Consider the following 20,098-nt stretch of genomic DNA (forward strand, 5'->3'; position numbering starts at 1 on the left):
TGTTCCCTGTTTGTGAAGGACTGCTAGAAAAGTTTAAAATAACTAATTGTCTGTCCTGAATCAGTCTTATTAGGTAATGTTCAAATAATTTAATCATTCCAGTGTTTTCAGTGTGGGAGAAAGTACTCAGGGCCTTCAAGTTACACACTATGAAAGGCAGCAACAAGTGTAATATTCAGAAACCTAAAGTATGTATCAGCAGCAGAATGGAGCTAAAAATAAATGTTTGTTTCAGTTCTATGAAGCTTTAAGTATTTTGGATCAGTAGCACTGCTGTGTTTGTTGCATCATATTGCTGTAATTGTTTATATGCTTTATATATTCTGAGGTAAGTTGATCTATAGTGTTACATCATATTCTATAAGGATGTTATGTGTTTGTAGACTTTCTGCCCAGTTTGACCCATTTAGCAGAAGCCAGCCTGTTTAAGGCTCTGATATCTATTCTGTATGACTTAAAGCAGTTATGACATGGTCTGATTTTCTCACCCAATAAAGGAATATTTCATATATCAGTCTACTCTTCATTTTATCAGAAACAGTTATCACAGCTTGTACATTTTCTTTTTATAAATATATGTAAGCAATGAGCCAAATTTAGTAATGCCAACATGAAGGAACAACATTTGTCTCATATATCATACACCTATATATGCACTGTCAAAGATACTTGTCTTTGAGTGAAGATTTAAGGTGATAAGACATGTAAATAACTGCAACTTGAATCTGTACTGAGGCTCAGTGTTTGACACAGAGTTCATGTTCACTGCTGTAATAGCTAATAATGATTAATATAATAACTAGAATATTGGCCATATTATATTTACATTACCAAAGTGATATGACTTTAGTCTCATGAACAACATCAGCTAATTCTTATTTACTAATTAATCTTGAAATGACTGTTCAGTACAGAAATGAAGCCCAAAAATCATGTTTTACTGTCCTGTGGTCTCAGCCTCAGATACTTATCAAATCACACAAAGCTCATGTAGAAACAAACAAACAAATGAACAAAATATGTTCTCCCTCATTTCTGTCAAACCAAGTTGTATGACACGTTTCCAGCGGTTAGTATCACGGTTGCTAGGCAACCTGGGAAGCGCGACGGAGACTAGACCGTCCCATACAGACAAACTTGCCGTTTATTTTGCAAATCGAGCTCAACACTGCCCCTAGCGTCCTGGAGCACTTCCGTTGTGTTTTGGAATTTGCATGTGTTTTTGAGTTTGCAAGTGTTTTGGATTTTGCAAGTGTTTTGGAATTTGTACGTGTTTTGGAATTTGTACGTGTTTTGGAATTTGTACGTGTTTTGGATTTTGCAAGTGTTTTGGAGTTTGTACGTGTTTTGGAATTTGCATGTGTTTTTTAGTTTGCAAGTGTTTTGGATTTTGCAAGTGTTTTGGAATTTGTACGTGTTTTGGAATTTGCATGTGTTTTTTAGTTTGCAAGTGTTTTGGGTTTTGCAAGTGTTTTGGAATTTGTACGTGTTTTGGAATTTGCATGTGTTTTTTAGTTTGCAAGTGTTTTGGAGTTTGTACGTGTTTTGGGTTTTGCAAGTGTTTTGGATATTGCAAGTGTTTTGGAGTTTGTACGTGTTTTGGAGTTTGCATGTGTTCTTTAGTTTGCAAGTGTTTTGGAGTTTGCATGTGTTTTGGAATTTGCATGTGTTTTGGAGTTTGTACGTGCTTTGTCTCTAGGGGCCACCGTACTATAGTGCCAATTCACAACAATTCATCTCAAAGTACTTTATATTGTCAGGTAAATACCCTAGAAATAAATCCCCAAATCACACAACCTCCTACAACCAACCACTTGGCTACGATGAGAGAAGAACTGCCTTTTAAAATGAAGAAAGCCCCAGCAGAAGCAGGCTCAGAGAAGGGCAGCCATATGGTGAGAGGAAAGGAAAGTGAGCAAAGAGAGATTGGAGAAAAAGCAAACTAGAGGAGAGAGGCCCAACCTTTACTAATAACTAATAATTGCAGAGTGGTGTACACAACGTAGAGAATGAAAAGAGTTTAGCGAAGAAGAAATGGTCAGTGCATCATGGAAAGCAAGAGTATATCCTTCAGTGTGCATATTTGTTTAATATGAAAGGTGAAGGACATATTCTGGTCAAAAATGACTCTAAGATTCTTCACAGTGTTACTGGGAGCCAGAGTAGGCATCTGGTTGGATACCATATTTCTAAGATTTTAGGGCTGAGTATAAAAACTTCTGTGCCTGAATTTAGAAACAGGAAATTAGAAGTCTTCCAAGTCTTGTCTTTAAGACATTCCTGTAGTTTAATAACTAATTTTTGTGTGTTAAGATGGGTATCGTCTGCATAGCAATGAAAATGTATGCAGATTGATATTATGCTGTCTGTGAAAACCAGCAAGAAACTGCAGATCTCTGAACTAGTTAGTGGTGACTTAGTAACTTTGTTTGTAGCTGTACTTATTTTTTAGAGAAATAAAGTCAAAGTCTGGGCACTAGACCTTGGTCTGTAAAATCCCAAATTGTTTGTTTCAAATTAGCATTTGAAGCTGGACTACCCACTAAACTGACAAAACAACCTTGGCAGAACAGATATTGGACATGTTTTTGGATATTAAGTCTAAAATATTGGCACTGTTTTGAAATTTGAGGGATTTTTGCCCATGTGTAAGGTAAGATACTGACAATTTCTTCTTTTACGGCTCAGTCTGATGGGTTCATTTTCCCACAGCCAATATTACATGACTTAAAGTCAGCGGACTTCTTAACTTAGGCTTAAATATAACTCCAAATAGTCAAAGATGCATTACAAACACATCTTCTGAACATTAAAAAAAGAAAAACTTGGTGTAAATTCACTTTCAAATTGTGGATGATTTCCAAGTTGGTGTCTTTTGTTCTCCTCTGTAACTCTAACAACTGCTGATGCTCATTCGCTCCAGCTTACATCAGATCTTATTTATCTTTCGAAAAGTGAATTACCCTGCAATGTTTGCACGACCCACAAAGTGGTTTAATAGTACTTACTGTCACCAGAATCCCCAGAGACTAGTCAAACCATCTGGATGAAAAGATTAAAACACTGTTGGAGGGACTTTGATGTTTCTAGAAATAAAGTGCTGCAGTATTTAGACCTGTCCCCTCACAAAACATGATTTTTTAAATCAGAACATAACGTTGCCGTGACACTGACCTTTAGGTTGCTGTGTTCGATAACATCAACGATATCAGATATTAGAGGGTCTGCTCAAAGCTCATTACTTTAATCAGCTTACTCCACTGAACTGTTTCCTCAGAGCCTACTGAGCATGTGCAAGAAGTCATAGATGCACATTTACACACACTGCTGAAGGATCAGGAGAGTGGACTTATTGATATGTTTTGGTGGTTTTCTCTGCAGAGGTAAAAACACAAGTCATTCTCAAGACGTGCTGTGATCGAGAGGCAAAAAGAAGATAAACGTTTTCTGTCATTTCTGTCTTTCTATTGAGAATGAGGGTCTTCAGTAGGAAAACCAAATGCTTGTAGTCTAAAGTCACTAATAAGCTGAATGAATGCTGGATTTTCTTGGCACTCAGGAACTATTGAGGACTACTCAGCTGCAGCTTCCTAGAATCAGCTAAAGTGACCATAAACAGATTTTTCCAGGAGCTCGGGAACTTTGCAGGGTCTAAATGTGGTTCCTGGCCTGGCCACTGACAATATTTCAGAAGTGACAGTTACCTGTCAAACAACTACAAGCCTCTTAATTTCTGATTACCTGCACTGACTGTGAAGTTTATTTCTCTTTGCAAATTGTAGAAAAAACCACGAAGTTCCCCTCAGCAGGTGGATGCAGTGGCATTAGGCCTACATGAGGCTTTCACCCAGGAGTCTGAGGTCATCACCTCTACTAGTGATGTGCGGATCGATCCTGAAATATCGATTCCTCCGATACCAATCATTTATGTTCTAGAATCGATTCTCACATTAAAATATCGATATTTTAGTAATTTAGAGTAAATTTGTAGTTTATCATTAACAGGAACACAGTGGAAAGAAACTATAACATTCGGATTGCCTACATTCAAAGGAACTACTTCCTCTTCCGCCTTTCATAGTCATGTGCGAAATACGGCTGTATAAATGTCTCGCAGCCCCTTGGCGTGCGCACTCACAACAATGGCTGAGCGTAATTGTGCGGATGTATTTTACCTCCACAAACAGCTGAGCCGTGGTTTGCAATAAATGTGGCAAAAAAAAGTGAGGTGTTGTGGCGGATAAATATATTTTACAGGGTTTATTTATCGGATAAAATAGGTTAAATGTCCCCGTTATTATTGGCCGGCCCGGAAACAGCGGGGGTGTCCAAATTCAGAGGCTGCTTCCACCTGAGGACCGGCCTTCGCGGTCTAAAGAAAGCCGGGTAGTACGTCACGAGCTCCCTCGGTGGAGTGAAACTCTGCCGTCTGCTCCTTGCTGTCTAAAATATAACCGGACACTGACATAAACTCTTCTGTTTAATCAGTTTTCTGTTTGACGTTTATTCAGCTGTGTGAAAACCCCGGAGGAACCCTCCCGAGGGAATAATAAAGTTTAATTTAATTTAATCTAATCTAATAACTTTAATCTCAGCCAAACCGATTTACTCACGAACAAATAAAACACTGAAAAAGCCAAACAAGAACATTTTTAAGTTATCAAAGTGACTTGTACATCATGTTTAACCCGAGTGGTGAAAGACCGCGGGGGTTTGAAGACGATGTGTCGGTCGGCTCAGATATTTGAAGTTTACACAGCTACATTCTCACCTGAAAATATGTTAAAAGTTTTTTTGCGACCCAGAAAGAGAAATAAGAGTGATATTAAAACTAAGTCGCTGCCGTCATTGTTGGAAACTGGAATTGGCTGGGCCGCGCTATGAATTCTGCGATATGGTTTTTCAACTTTGTTGTCCGGGTGGAAAATCTGGAGAAAGGTGGGATTCTCCCGGAAAAATCGGGAGGGTTGGCATGTATGGTTGTGGCAACATCACTAACCTTGTCAAACACCTCAGAGTAAATCATATCACAAAATATGACGAGCGTATGTTGAGGCGAACTGAAGAGGAGGAGAGGGACAGGTGCTGCTAGGGTGAGAGTCTCTCACGGAGTCCTTTAGTCCTCCAGGCAGGCAAGGTGTTCAAATAGCACACAACTTTAGTTTTTTTATTTCTATATGATGAACTCTGCATTATTAAGTGATAAGAAGAAGGTATTCTGATGTCCTGTAATCATTATGACGCTATAATTTGAGATACAATAAATAAAATCCGTTTTGTACAAAGTATCGGTATCAGATCAGTATCGTCGATACCACCCTGAATATTACTTGGTATCGGATCGGAAAGGAAATCAGTGGTATCGCACATCACTAACCTCTACTACTTCTGCCACTACTTGTTTGTCTTTCATCCATTTTAACTTTTCTTTCTTTAGTTTTTTTCTTTGTCATGTTTTTCTTCTTCATTTTCCAAACACGTTCCAGATTTCCACTCCATGTCTCCTTTTGCTCCTTTCATATCGTGTTTTTCTCATTTCATTAATGCCTACTTTATATTTTCCCTTCATACCATATATCCATATTTTAATCTTAGTTTGTTCTTTGCTTTTTCCTAGTGTCCCTAATTTTATTCTGATCTTTTGGATCCATTTCTTTTCTGTGTTTTTTCTTACCTTCCTTCTTACACCTATATTGTTTACACTGTTTACTTCTCCTGTTCATCTGCCCTTATGTACTTTTACTTCATTTGCTTTCACCCCATGTCCTTATTTCTTTTTATTACTTTGTTTAAATCCTTTTACCTGTCACGTTCAAGCTTGCCTTCCTTCTTTCCATGTTATCCACCTCCCTCTGCCTTTCTTTTACTGCTCATAGCTGACCCTTACATGTAGCTGATTATTGCTTTAAGCTTGGACTGAATTTCTGGGCCGTCCTGTTGCTGACAACTGTATGGGCATGAACCTACATTAGCAACAGGAGACATGAAACAACAGGAGAAAACAGTATAAATAAATCTGTCAGCCTCCCTCATCATGACTGCGTGAAGCCTGTGTGACATTAATGAAGCCACACGGGGGCTTAGGGCCTTTAAAGTCTGGTCTTATGAAGGCAAAGATGACAGAACTGACATGCAAGCAGCAACAATAGCAGCAGCTCAGCTCCATCCTCCAGCTCTAAGACAACAATCACAGCGAATAATCCCCGCCTTGATCTCACAGGATTACTGCGAGGCCTTGTTGGGTTTTATCTGGCAGCCTCGGCTCACCCTGACACGCCACAAGGCGCAACCACCTCAAAAAGCACAAAAAAGTCTCGGTTTCTAATCCTTCGGCGTCCCTCACCAAACATCTGACCTAAAAAAAAAGCCAAACACTTGTTTTAAAAGCTTCAGACTGCACTTCAGATTTTATGTTTATGTTTATCATACCCCATGCTCTGTATTTAGGGATTTAAAGGGCTAACACTTGTGATAAAATAAGCTCTTTGTGTTTTTATTTTGAGGCAGTTCAGTTGGTTTGCTGGCTAGGGTTTAAAAGCACCACCTCCTTAGAACTTCAGTTAACATTTTTCTTTATGAGTTTTTGTGATTGTTTTGCATTTTTGTGCAGATATTTGTGTCGCTTGTGTGTTTTTTTAAAAAATCTAGAATATTTTTTGCATTGCTGTGTCAGTTTATATCACTTTAAGTCTCTCTGCGGTTATTTTGTGTCTCTTTTGCAACTTTGTGTGGCTGGTTTGCTTTAATTTGTACTCTTTGTGGTCTTTTGCCATTTAATTGTGGTTGTTTTATATATCACTGAATTTTCTTTTGTATCTCTGTGTCTTTGGCATTTTTATAGTCATTTTGTATTTCAGTGCTGTCATTTTATGTCTATTCAGTGTCTTTTTGAAAATATTTCTTTAATCTTATTTTCATGTTGTGGTCAGTTGATATCACTGGGAGTCTCTCTGTAGCTCCTTTGCGCCTTTTGCCTGATATGTATCCCTCTAGAGTAATTTGGTGTCTCTGTGGTCTCCTTCCACTTACTTGTGGTTATTTCACATTTTTCTGAAGTCATTTTGTGCCTCTTTGTGTGTTTTTCAATTCATCTGTGGTCATTTTTGTAGTTGCTACAAAGTGTCCTCTAACAACTATTTGTGGTTATTTTATGTTTCTGTGAAATTGTTTTATCTTGTTGTGGTGAGTTTATATCACTTCTCTCTGTGACCATCTTGTATCTTTTTGTTCTGTGCTTGGTTTTCTTTTGAGCGTCGATTTATAGCTGCTAGATGAACTCTGAGACTTTCCAAAAAAAATATTACAACTTTTGACTCAGCGTCTCTGCCCTGTCTGCCACTACACACTAGTGAACTATAATTACCACTGAAAAACAAGCATCATTTCAGTTTCAATGAAAAAACGTGACGGAAAAGAGAATCCTCACATCCACTGTGAGCTAATCAGTCACATGGATCTTTTTTTTTATGACTAGAGCAGATTTCTTTCGATCTTCATCTTATTACTGCTGAGCAATTAGCTAACTTACAGCTTCCTGTCACGCAGAAAACATCTAAAAGCCTGAGGGAAATGTGCCAAATGCGCTCAATGCATGTGACTCTCTGAACTGGTCTTTTTCTGGCTCACTGTTTGGGGTTTAGCCTTAGAGGTCCTGCACAAACTGAGGAATGCCCACTGCTCTTCATTCATGCTCCTGAACTACAGAAAAGCTCTTTGATGCTGCTGCTTTGTGCTTCAAAGTAGACACCGGTTTCAAGTGAAAATAGATTATTATAAGTTACAATGTGCCATTGACTGCTAATGTGCCCTTAGAGAATATCCAACTCTATTACAGAACTTGGATATCTGGGCCCTAAATTCACTGCAAAACCTGATGTTTTTCAAAGATATGGAGACGACCCTACCAGTAAACATCAGTCAGTATTGGAGTTCAATGCTGACCAAAATTATCACAAAGGCTCATCTCACATTTGCCACTAAAATCTTGATGATCCCCGAGACGTTTGGGAATATATTCTGTGGAGCGATGAAACAAAAGCTGAAGTTTTTGGAAGGTTTGAGTCCCGTTACATCTGCATAAAACTAGCAGCATTTCATAAAAAGAACATCATTGCAACAGTCAAACATGGTGGTGGTAGTGTGATGGTCTGGGGCTGCTTTGCTGCTTCAGGGTGACTTGCTGTAATTGATTGACCCATGAATTCTGCTTTCTATCAGAAAATCCTGAATGAGTTTACATCTGACCATCGTGCAGTTGGGTTATGCAGCAGCACAATGACCCAAAACACATGAGTGGGTCTGGACTTAAATCCAATTGAGAGACTTTGGCATGACCTTAAACAGATACGTTAAGATTGCTTTTTTTCCTCCGTTAATAAATCAAATCATCGTTTAAAAACTACAGTTTATATTTACTTGGCTTATCTTTTCCAAAATAAAAATTTGTTTGATGAACTGAAACATGTAAGTGTAACAAATATAGATCATCATCATTATCAGGAAATAAGGCATAAATTATGAGAAACTTCTGCACAATCTGACTTCTTTTTGAAACCAGGTAATTCCCCCTTTGCTGGCTGTTAGAAACAATACAGTTCAACAGTACAGTTCTAAGGCACTTCCCCACTGGCTCTAATGCAGGTTTGTCTAAGTGGTCTTGCTGTATCCCTGGCAAAGCTGTCACTCAACTGCTGTCGTTGGGTAAAATCAATGTCAGTCACTACGCTGTCTCTTCTTTTCAGTACCATCAATAATAATAATTTTCTACTCAGCAGCCTTATGTAGGAAACATTAATTAAGTTGTTGATGGGAGACTGCAGTTGCAACACGTAATCACTTACAGCTAAAGTTAATCTATAAAAGGTGCTATCTCTGTTATAAGCATCAGGTTACTTTGGGCAGAAGTAACCTGATGGGGTCCTTGACCGGGGGATTGGCCAAATTTAAATACGCTAATGTTTGATGCTACATAAAGTTTTTTATGAACTTTATGTAGCATGTAGTAGAGTACAGCATTGCTGAAAATGAAAAATTATTGCTTTGTCTGTATTTCATGTATGCCTTATTTAATGGAAATCAATGCCACAGGTGGTTAAATGTGTTGGGGGTTTTTTGTTGGGTTTTTTTAAAATCACAATTGTAAAATGCATGGCTAAGGCTCCCATCTCTAGGCCATGGCTAATCAGGAGCTTTGTGGTTTGATCTGCAGCTCCTCCGGCAATATTAATTGTTGGGTAATTGCATTAAAATGCTCCAAAAGGCACCAATGGCGCAAACACGATTGAGAAGATAAGTTAAGTAATGCCAATTAGCGGAGACGAGGCAGAGTTAGTCGCCCTGCGTGATAGATACAGGCCTTAAAAGTTAGAGAGTAAGACGCCGTGAATGTGGATTGTAGTAAAACAAACAAACATGTGTCTCTGAGAGAAGGAAATCACTCTACATCTAATAGTTAATTTACTATTCGTAAGTTGAGAGAAAGACTCTGCAACACGAGACAAACTCATGGACTGTGGAGTCGAGTGCATAATATGACCACTGTTATCATATTTAAGGGAAAAATAATTGTGTATTTTCCCCAGAACATGCTGTTGACCTTAAAAGATGAAATCTAATTATGTTTCTGAGGAATTCAGCGCAAGAGCATGTGGAGGCTCTGCGCATGATTGGTTTAATGACCACTCATGTGGTAGTTATGATCCAGTTATACATTTAAAAAGTTTTCTGGACAGGGGGAATTGAAATCAGATTATCTTGGTTCTGTTGTAAAAAATAGACACCAAAACACTATTTATCAATTTAGGAAGTTAAGTCGTTAGCTCACCCTCTGACATTAACATACATCTCAACAGATGTGATGAGATCACAACTGGGCAGCTGCGAGTGAGAGATGTCTGGTGGTGCGAAACACGATTATAGTGGTTCGACAAGTTAGTGCCAAACAGGAGGTGTAGTTGCTGGAATGCTTGTTTCATAACATGGGTCACACTATTTGAATTCTGAACCTTTGTACTTTTAGACTGTTCCAAATGCACCAGCAGCTAGAAATTTGTGCTAGAGAATAAAGGAGTGAAATTCTAGGTCAGTAAGTGAAATATTTTTGTAGTAATTCAAAGGAAGCATCATAACAAATTGTGGTCAACAATGTGTGGTGAGTAAAGTCAATCCCAAGTCCTTTCTAATGCGTGCAACAGCTAAAATGGAGCAAAAGCTTCTTCTGCGATTGTCTGTTAGTATAATTAACCTCAATCAAGCACAGAGCATGTCATATTAATTGTTAACATGGTCCAAAAGGAACCAACAGCACAGACATGGTTGAGAAGATAAGTTAAGTAATGCCAATTAGCAGAGACAAAACCCAGTGGATGGCTATTGAACTGAACCTGCACTGAACCTGCTATTTGAAGTGTCCCAAATTACAGAAAACGATTGATTTTTATAAAAGTGCAAAACCTGTAAATTTGTTGAAAAGAATTTCACATTGTAAAAACAAGAAAAACAAAAAACAGACTGTAAACATGTTCAATTTACCTTAAAAGTGGAACATTTTAATATAGAAGTCTGTGAAACTCTAGGTTCTGTAGACTCCCATGGTGATGTCAATATATATAGTACGATACTGTGCAAAAAGTCTTGAGCAAGAAAAATGGATCCTGTGATTTACCGAAACATACATGCATACATGGAAATAATGTATATAAAATCAAAACAGAGTTTGACTTTTTCTATCCAGGTATGATTTTACTGCATTGGCAGTGTTTGGGATCCATGTCATGCTAAAAAATGAAGCCATTCCTAATCAGGTGGTTTTGCATGGTGAATCAAGATGTGATGGTACATCTCTGTGTTCTTAATTCAACCATTTGTTTAACTACAAACCATGACAGAGCCTCCACCGTGTTTTACTGATGGCTGTAGACACTCACTGTACTTCTTTCCTGAACTTCTCCCTACATACTGACAATGATTTACGCCAAAAAACTTCAAATCTGAATTCATCACTTCATCAGACCTGTTGCCACTGATTTACAGTGCAGTTCTTGTTCAATTTTAATACCTCAGCCTTTTCTCCCTGTCTCCCTTCATTAAGAATGGCTTCTTGACAGCCACTCTTCCACTGAGACCACTTCAGATAAGGCTTCAATGAATACTAGATGATCAACTGAAAACCCAGATGCATCTCTCAGGTCCTGCGTCAGGTCTTTGCTGGATTTTTTCCTGTTTTTTGAGGACATGACTTTCAGATACTGCCCATCTGCTGTATATAATTCTTTTGTTCTCCACTCACCTACATTTTTAAGGACACTTTATGCCAAATTTCATGAAGCTCGGCCAACAAGAACAGGAAAAGATGACCTTAAATGAGACATATTCATGTTAACCTCTATGCACTTCTACATATTCTCTCCTCTGGACCAGGGCTACAGACACAGAAAGAGAGCAGATAAGTGTGACTTATATAAAAATCTGAAGGTTAACTATTATAACCCTAAACCTGCATTCATTTCCCCCCTAAACTACCCCAAAATACCTGCAGAGTAAAGCCTCATTTCAAGGTAAAGAACAAAGCTTGAGAGTCTGTCATTTAAGACCATCAGGTGTAAATGCAGGTGGAGCAGGCACCGATATGCAAACAGGTGATCAGCAGCATGGCAGCAAAATAGGAAGAGGAAATCAGAGAGGAGCATGTGCCACGTCTTCCTCTCCGTCTTTGCCTTCTTATCAAATCGAACTTGATATTTCCATTTCCAAGCACTGCAATCTTCATACTGCACAAACAACTGCAGTGAAACACATGCACGAAACAGGACACCAGCTCAGAGCAGAGCTGTGAGTCAGCCCTCTAAAGTAACTTTGCTTGTTTGCACTCACACATATTGAGCGGTGTGATCCCAGGCAGTGAAAGCAGTCATTCCCTCGGGCTGCAGGTGCTAAAAACTAAAGGAGCTGCTGGTCCACTCATCATTGAATTCTTCCTAATACCCAATTTGTCTCAGGCAAAGATGTTAGAGCCCAGCTGTAGATCATTTAATAAGCTTTTATCTATTATTTTATTAATTAAACACTGAATCAGAATTTCTCTAAATACTACAAAAAAACTGAAATGTAACGTGTCCAAAGCACTACTAAAAACAAAAAGGGAATTCAAAAGTGACAAACAGCACAGAACCATGGGACTGTGACAAAAGCAGCTTGAATAGTATTCCCTGTGTGAGATTTACCAATGGGATGTGTTGACGAGAAATCAGCTGATGTGGGCAGGCACTGAGATCAGCTGATCTGAAGAGGATTAAGGTTGAGCGTCACTCTGTTGACATTCTGAACTTTATGCTCAATTTGTAGGATGAAACTGCTTCATTTGTTGCTCTGGTTATACGTGTTACAGGGATGTGTAGAAAGATATACGCTCCGCATGTGTGTGTATGTATACACACTGAAGTCAGGTATCATTTCCTTTCTTTAGTTATTTTTTGTCATACCTTAATAAAGATGGAACCAAATAGAGAGAGAACAGTGAATAGTAAAAAGTGAGCACCTATTAGCAGATTCTGAGGACGAGGGGCTTCTCTGAAAGTTTTCCCAAAAGGGAAAACAAGGCTAAATATCATGAACCGGCATTTCACAGTGAACTATGGAGAAAAAAATTCCTTTTGACATAATTCACTCAACTAATATTCACTGTACTTGACTAAATCCCAGTCAGAGGCAATAAAGAGAAAGAGAATAATAACACAAGAGGTCTGCTGGCTTATCGTAAAGATCATAATTATAATTATCTGAACATTTTTATCTTCAGTTTAACATCATTTTATTTGGCATAATAATTATTTAATTTAATAAGGTTGATGCATTTAAAAACACATCCTTTCTGGGAATTTGCATGAAATTCAGGTATAATTTGAATGATGAATTAAAGAAAAACGAAGGTGGATGGGGATAAAAAGGTCAGGCTAACAGGTGTTTTTGACTCTGAAGGGGCCTTTACTGTAGGGCACAACTAGAGACTCAGGTAGCAGCAGGAGAAACAAAGGGAGCACCGTGAAAAGTTGACAACCATCACCTATGGCAATGCTCCACTCCTGGAGAACCGTATGTAACAGGTTTGCATACAGAAACTTTCTTCTAGATCAGGGATGTCAAACTCATTTTACATTGGGATCCATATGCAGCACACTTTGATCCTAACTGGTGAAACTCCCCTTTCTGTCAGTGTAAAGTAGTTAAACTGCAATCCCTGAGATATCTTGGCAGTCGAAAAACAAGTGCAATTTCAACAGTATGCCTCAGTTTTACGATCTGATAATGAAAAGCTGCTGTAGGAAATTAAATAAATGTGTCAGCGCGGCTCTTTGGGCTTAAATTGTAAGATGTGAAAAATTATTGAAAGACTTGTTGTAGCTCACTGCCTAGACATCCCTGTTACAATAAATCAGAACTTTCCTGTCGCTTGCTTGTTTGTCTCTTACTTTATTACTGTAGTATGAATGACTGTGGGTGAGCAGGACAAGCTGTAATTTGTATCAAAATACAGTTAAAAGTCTAAAATTTATGTCTTTTTTCACATTTTCCAAAGCTGTCCAGTGGGAAAGATTGGAGTCTTTGGCAGGCTAATTTTGATAGTTTTGAGAGCTTTGTGGTTAAAAAAGAATATATATTTTTTAATCCTGATTATCTCGCTTTCAGTTTCATTAGAAATTGTTAGTGAAATTAAAGACCCGATTACTCACCCAGTCTTAAGGGGATCAAATGCAGAGTGAAACATGCTGGTGGGAAGATTAAAGTCAAATAGACTCTGTTATTCCTCTGGTTTGCATCTCTGTGAAGGATTCAAAATGCACTGGGATAATGAGCCCAAACACGCCTCAAAGCTTTGAAGACCAAACAAGATCAAAGGAGTGCTGACTCCACGGTCACCTGACCCCGACCTGGCATTGTCATGAAGACTGAAAAAGATAACTCTCCTTGCATGGCAAGTTGCTATGTGTTTCTCATCCTCTCATTCTGATGACATGCAGGTATGCAGCCAGTGAGACACAAAAAAACACAAAAAAACAATTAAATGTTTCCATGCTGCTGTGTCTGTGCAAACCTGTGATTGTGAGCTTATAAAAGTGGTCACGGGCTGCAGCAGACATTCAAAAAGCCATTAAATTAAACCTTATCTCCTACTTTAAAAGAACAGGGCTACTGCATCTGCTGCTGCTTCGTCACGGCGCTGCGCTCCCCACAGGCGAGGCGCTGACCTTTAAAAATTAAGTTTCTAATTACATCCAAACACAAGCAGTAAAATATGGGCTAAACAAACGTGTAGTGACTTTAAAGAAGGGAGCACAAGTTTATGTATCACTGTGCCATCCAGTTTATCAAACCTGACAAAGGCTCAAAAGCTTGATGACTTTTAAAGAGCAACAAAAGCCCAACAAAGGAGGTGGGTGGTAGTGTGGTAGTGTGGGTGGTAGGGAGGGGGGGGCTGTATTAGGCGGGCATCTACCGACCACACACTGGTGAAATTCTGCCCCCTGTTGGTGATGGTTTTAGTTAAAACCTCAGAGAAAGTAAAGCCTTCGTCCTACCCGCTGCTGTTGCCCTCGTGGTCGGTGGTTCATGCCACAAGTGACATCACATCTCCTGGCACAAACCACATTTTGGTGTGTTTTCATCCAATCGTGCATCTCTTGATTTTTATAACAAGTGCATAATAAGTTCAAAGTCAGGTTGCTCTTCACTGTTTCAGTGATATATCCACACAGAAGCTCTGATATATCCCTCTAATTAAAGAGAGGAAAATCCTGCAACAGCTTAAAAAGCTGAGACTTTTAGGGAAAAGTCTTCCATATTGGGTGCTATACAACCAATGGTGACGAAGGAAAAATGTGTCTTTCCCAATCAGTCGGTGGGTGTTTGCTGAAGGCTGCTGCCTGTCGTTAGGTAAAATCGTCTTGCAAAGAGGTGCTGAGTTTGCCACTAATTTACAAGGAAGATGCCGACTTGTGTGCAAACACTTACTTACTGCTTACTAATCATCAAGCAGTAGTAAAACTCAAAAAGTAGCAGTAGGAAACTGGAAACAGAGAACGCCCATAATGAATGTTTTATCAAACACGTTTCAAAAGACTCAGCTTTTACTTTGAAGTACTATTTCCAGTTTGTGTTTCAGCTGATCAGCAATCTCAAGAAGTTTCTTGCTAACCGGCCCAGGAATGACATTTTACCTAGCAACCATGATTATGAGTTGATCCTGGACCAGTCTGTAGGCCTGTGTTACCAGGGCCTTCTTCACTTGATCCTACATTGTCACCAAAGTTGTGTACAAGTTAACAACACTGCTAGCATAATGGACAGGTTTTTTGACACGGCTCCCACACAAATGCAGAGGTTGAAGCATCGCAACATCATGAAGATTTTCTTGTAAAACAAAGGGGGGGCTAGCAAAAAAAGATCGGGAACCACTGTTATAGAGGCTTCAAAATAATTGCCAAGAGGTGTTACCAAGATGGTTGCCAAGCATTGAGAGTTTGTTCCAGAAAGACTTTTGTTGCGCTCCATATTTTTCACCCTTTTGAGAGCTGCTGCCTTATATATTTATTTTTCAGTTCTGGATTCATGTACATTTCCTTTACAGCTTAATCAGAGCAGCATGACTTGTTTCTTTCCAGCCTGACATGTGTATGTGTGTGTGTTGTGAGTGTGTTTGTGTGTGTAAGCGATACAAGCTTTACTTAAGAGTCCAAAGGTCAGCCTGCGAGTGCTTTGTCTTATTTATTTTTTTCTAAACAGCTTTTTTTCCACAGTGTATGGGATTAGCTGGCTGCCTTATGTTGAATTCAGACCGAGACAGAAAATCCTCAAATCACTGACCTGCTCCGACAATCCAGTGTAAATTCTTCAAAAGAAAAGCGCACAGGCCACAATGAAAACGTCTGGCTTTAATGCTGTCACTTTTCTGCTCGCTGATCTGCAGACCATGCTGGAGTGAACAGACACCAGGGGCTGAACAGCCTGCAAATGACAGCTGCTCAAGCACTAATGCAAACCCTTTAACAGCCAAAGAAGAGACCTGAAAGTCCTCCCAGGAATTAACTTGTGTTCACATCCCTGTAAAGTACAAGAACATGTTTCTGTCACTCTGTGACCACGGTTCTAACTGTCATGTGCAGTGATAAGTCTTATCTGGAGGATGTATGCTGCTCTGTGGTTTCCATTTTCCACCAAACCATCACAGTGCCTTGGGCAACGCACAAAGGAAATATAGATCTGAATGGACAGGGGCGTTCGATCCACAGGAACTCACATGTTATGTTTGGTTTTCAGCGTTATATAATCCTGCATGTCCATGTTGACCCAATCCCACAGCAATCTTTGATGAACACAGCCAGAAAATTGGAGTCTGCTTGAAACAGCTTGAATCTGAGCTGAGAGCCTTAAACACAGTGTGTGCTCTCGTGATTTTGTTGTTTAAGGGGTCTTAAACTTATTTAGGTAAAGTTAATAACTGAAAAAGGTAATAACACAACTTTAATCAACAAATCTGAATACTTCATGACTCTACTATAGATTTCAGGGCACTGAAAGTCGGGCACAGTCCAGTTTTCTGGAAGCAGAACAGTCCTCTAAAATACTTTTAAAGTGAACCTGCGTTGCTTTTAAATAACGAGGTCAGTGACTGTACAACTAATCCCTGTGAGCCAAATGCTCAGGCTTTAGGATGCTGTTTCTTTCTTCTTCTTTTTTTCTAATGTCACAGAGAGTGGGTATCCCTGATATGGCCATCTTTTGCCATATCAGAACTGCCTGCTGGTCAAACTTTCACTTTAATAGTGTCAGCCAATCAGAAGAAGTGCCTCAAAGAGGAAAGAGCTAAAACAGGTTGTTTCAGACAGAGAATGAGCGGAAGACAGCATCTGAGTTTGCACGTCAGATCTGGCATACTTTCAGGTTCTTTAGATGCTCAAAATTAAATCTCTCTCCCTTCTTCTTGAGGCTGGTTGGGATCTATTGTGGAAAAGACTGCAAATAACACATAGCTACTTCAGTAGGGTCCATCAATAATACATTTAGAGGTGGAAAGGAACAGAATAGGTGCCCTTTGTCAGGCTATGGTTGCCAGTTGGGAGAATAACCTTGCAGTTCAGGTAAGTCTGTGGTTCAGCTTCATATGTCCATCTTAATGTATGGATGATTAAACAGTGTAAAAGTTGATTAGATCAGTGATCAAAGAAAAAAGCTAACTGGTGGAGTCACTGTTAGGACAGATCAAGGCTCTTAAACTCTTAAAATCCACATTGCCTTTTAGCCACTTGCTAAAAAAATAATTTTAAATAAAATGCATCAATTTACTTTCTAAAAAATATACCCTTTGTGCTGTGAGAAAAATCGACAGTGCGCCTTATAATCCTGAGCGCCGTATGTATGAATTCTGGTTGTGCTTACTGACCTCTTGTCATGTTTCGGCTGTGTACAGGCAGGAGAAGGACCCAAACGCAAAACTCACGACAACGAAATTAAACTCAAAAAGCTGCTTTATTGCAGAAATAGCATGGAAAACTAAACTGGGCCATGGATAACTAACACACAGGGAAACACAGCCATGAGGGAGACTATGACACTGACAAAGAGAAACACAGGGCTTAAATACACAGAGGGATAACGACGGAATGAGACACAGAAGGAGAGCACAGCTGGGAGTAATCAGGCTGGACGAGACAAGGGAAGCAAAACTAGAAAAACTCACATGAGACATGGACCTTCAAAGTAAAACAGGAAACACACTGACTGAATTCTAAACATGCAAACTTAACAGCAACTGGGGAGACAGAACATAGGAACCTGAAACATGGTACAAAAACGTCACAGTGGACATAACATGGAACACAGGGAAGCCATATGACAAAGCCAAAGAACTAAACCTATGATAACCATAACAGACCTAGGGAAACAAGAAACGGTACAACAAAGGACTCAAAACATAAACCATAATATAAAAACACAAGATCTCTTCAAAATAAAATAGGAAACATAATGAGACGCAGACATGACAACCAGAACTTGACAACGTAAGACACAGACATGAAACACATGAAGAGCAGGGGAGACTTAACATGGGTTGGAAACACAAGGGGGAACTAATAAGCAAATAAACCTAGGAGACCTAATGAGCTTAAACATACTATAAACATCAAAATGAACTAAAACTCAAAACACTTGGTCATAAGACCCAGGATCGTAACACCTCTAACCGATTATATGTGGTACACAGCGCTCAAAATCTGTCAAAAAATGTTTTTTGACAGATTCAGGTCCCAAAGTCAAACGAACTCACTGAGAGTTAAAAACTGTCTAAATTTTTTCATCTTTAAAAATGATAAGTGTTGCTGCTTTACCAGGTGTAACAATGAAGTTTAATATTCAAGCATCCATGAAAACATAACCGACTTAGAAGTTAGCAGGAAGTTAGCTAGCTAGTTTCCACCTAAACATGATATAGCATGTTCTGACTGAGAGATTTCTGAAAAAAATAAAACTTACAGCTCTGCTATCACTTCCAGCATAAATGAAGACAGAAAACCAAACAGCAGTGAATTTTGTAGGGTTACTGAAGTTGGGCTAGCTGGTATATAATGATGTGCTATGTGATCGCTAGCGACACAGCTATGTTAGCATAACATAAACACAGTGAAGCTGGAGGATGAACGCTAACCTTTTTCCACTTGATAAAAGTTAACATGAGGGTTCCTGATGGTTAGAGACAAATGCAATCACATGGCAGGATACTGTAAATGGACCAAACTTCAGTCAGGAGACAACTGAGATAATCCATCCACAATACGAGGTTAGTCATTAATATACTGCAACAACATGAGAATAGAGCCGCTGCAGGAGAATTCAACATTAATGAATCAATGGTATGGAAGTGGAGGAAGCAAGAAGAATAAGCTGACTAAAGCTTGACGTATCTGACTGTTTTGTTTCACTTAATGCACCTTATAATCCAGTGCGCCTTATGGTCCAAAAAATATGGTAATATACCACACAGTATCATAAGCCTGGTAACCATTATTATAATTAGGGCTTTGCCAAATAATACCATCCTCTTATATACCAGTATAAATGCTTACATGGTACAAACGTGTCACATTTTAAGATCAGTAATATGGCAACACCAAGTCTGTAGCTTCCCTAGCATACATAACAACAAGCTCAGTCATGGATAAGAGTGAGAGCCACGTGTGAGCCTCCATTGACGGTTTAGTAGGAAAAAAAGGGAACTATTAAAACAATCTCGAATAAAACTCAATACTTGAGCAGAAAACTGCTCCCACTAAAGGTGGAAACAACAAACCTGTTTCACCACTTCACAAGCAAATAGCCATCAACGAGCAGAACCAGGCCACAAAAAACGAGACGCTAGCAGCTGGTGATCTGCTACCCAAATGTAAATGAATTACTAAGGAGAGTGGTGCCAGAGCACTCGCTAGCTGTACTCTATATGACCATGAGAGTAAATACTGGATGGAAATTACTGACATGGTCACATTGTGGAAAAGCAGAGCTTTAATTAGTGCTTGCATGCAAGGTAACACGGTCAAGTGTTTTCTGAAACTTTCTTTCGCTAGTTTTATTTTGTCATTTTTTTCTTTTACATTCAATTTATTTTCAGATAAACGGAAACTCTATTTTTATAAACAGCAACATTACCACCGTCCAGGACCCCAATTCAGTGTCCTTGCAATTCTAGACAATCATTTCCTTATGGTGTAGTAAAGTGCATTATATTATATGTAGCTGTTTTGATGTCAGTAACAACAATTATAGTGACTACAGTGGTATTTATGAATTTCAGTCAAAGCTTGTGTGGTGGCAGGTCTCATGAATAGTCATTAATAGGCAGTGTTGGGACTAACGCGTTATTAAATAACGCGTTACAGTAACTACGTTATTATTGTGGTAACGAGCACAGTAACTAGTTATTATGCCAAAATCAGGAACGCGTTAGTCGTTACTGGGATTTAGATAGGGTCGTTACTCGTTACTTCGTGTGGTGGCTGTCGCAGAGCTTCCACAGATTCAGTAACATTAGCAAGTGGTGGAGGCCAGCAGG

General features: G+C 39.1%; 1 protein-coding gene across 2 annotated transcripts in view; it reads right to left on the reverse strand.

The window, feature by feature from the left end:
- The window catches only part of crfa4 (cytokine receptor family, class I receptor 4), a 61,261-nt gene that overhangs the window by 33,665 nt on the left and 7,498 nt on the right, over positions 1-20,098 (reverse strand). The window contains exon 1 of one of the 2 annotated variants that reach the window (XM_085264488.1): positions 11,872-12,119. The exons of the other annotated variant lie outside the window; for it this stretch is intronic. Within the exon in view, the coding sequence (XP_085120614.1) occupies positions 11,872-11,912 (41 nt within the window). The 5' untranslated portion in view covers positions 11,913-12,119. Of the gene's footprint in view, positions 1-11,871; positions 12,120-20,098 lie in introns of those variants that run through there. 2 annotated transcript variants of the gene reach the window in all.

Source organism: Mchenga conophoros, linkage group LG23 (genome assembly GCF_057382185.1).
Source record: "Mchenga conophoros isolate Kocher_MC1m ecotype Shallow Benthic linkage group LG23, M_conophoros_male_GT1.1, whole genome shotgun sequence".
Taxonomy (NCBI): Eukaryota; Metazoa; Chordata; class Actinopteri; order Cichliformes; family Cichlidae; genus Mchenga; species Mchenga conophoros.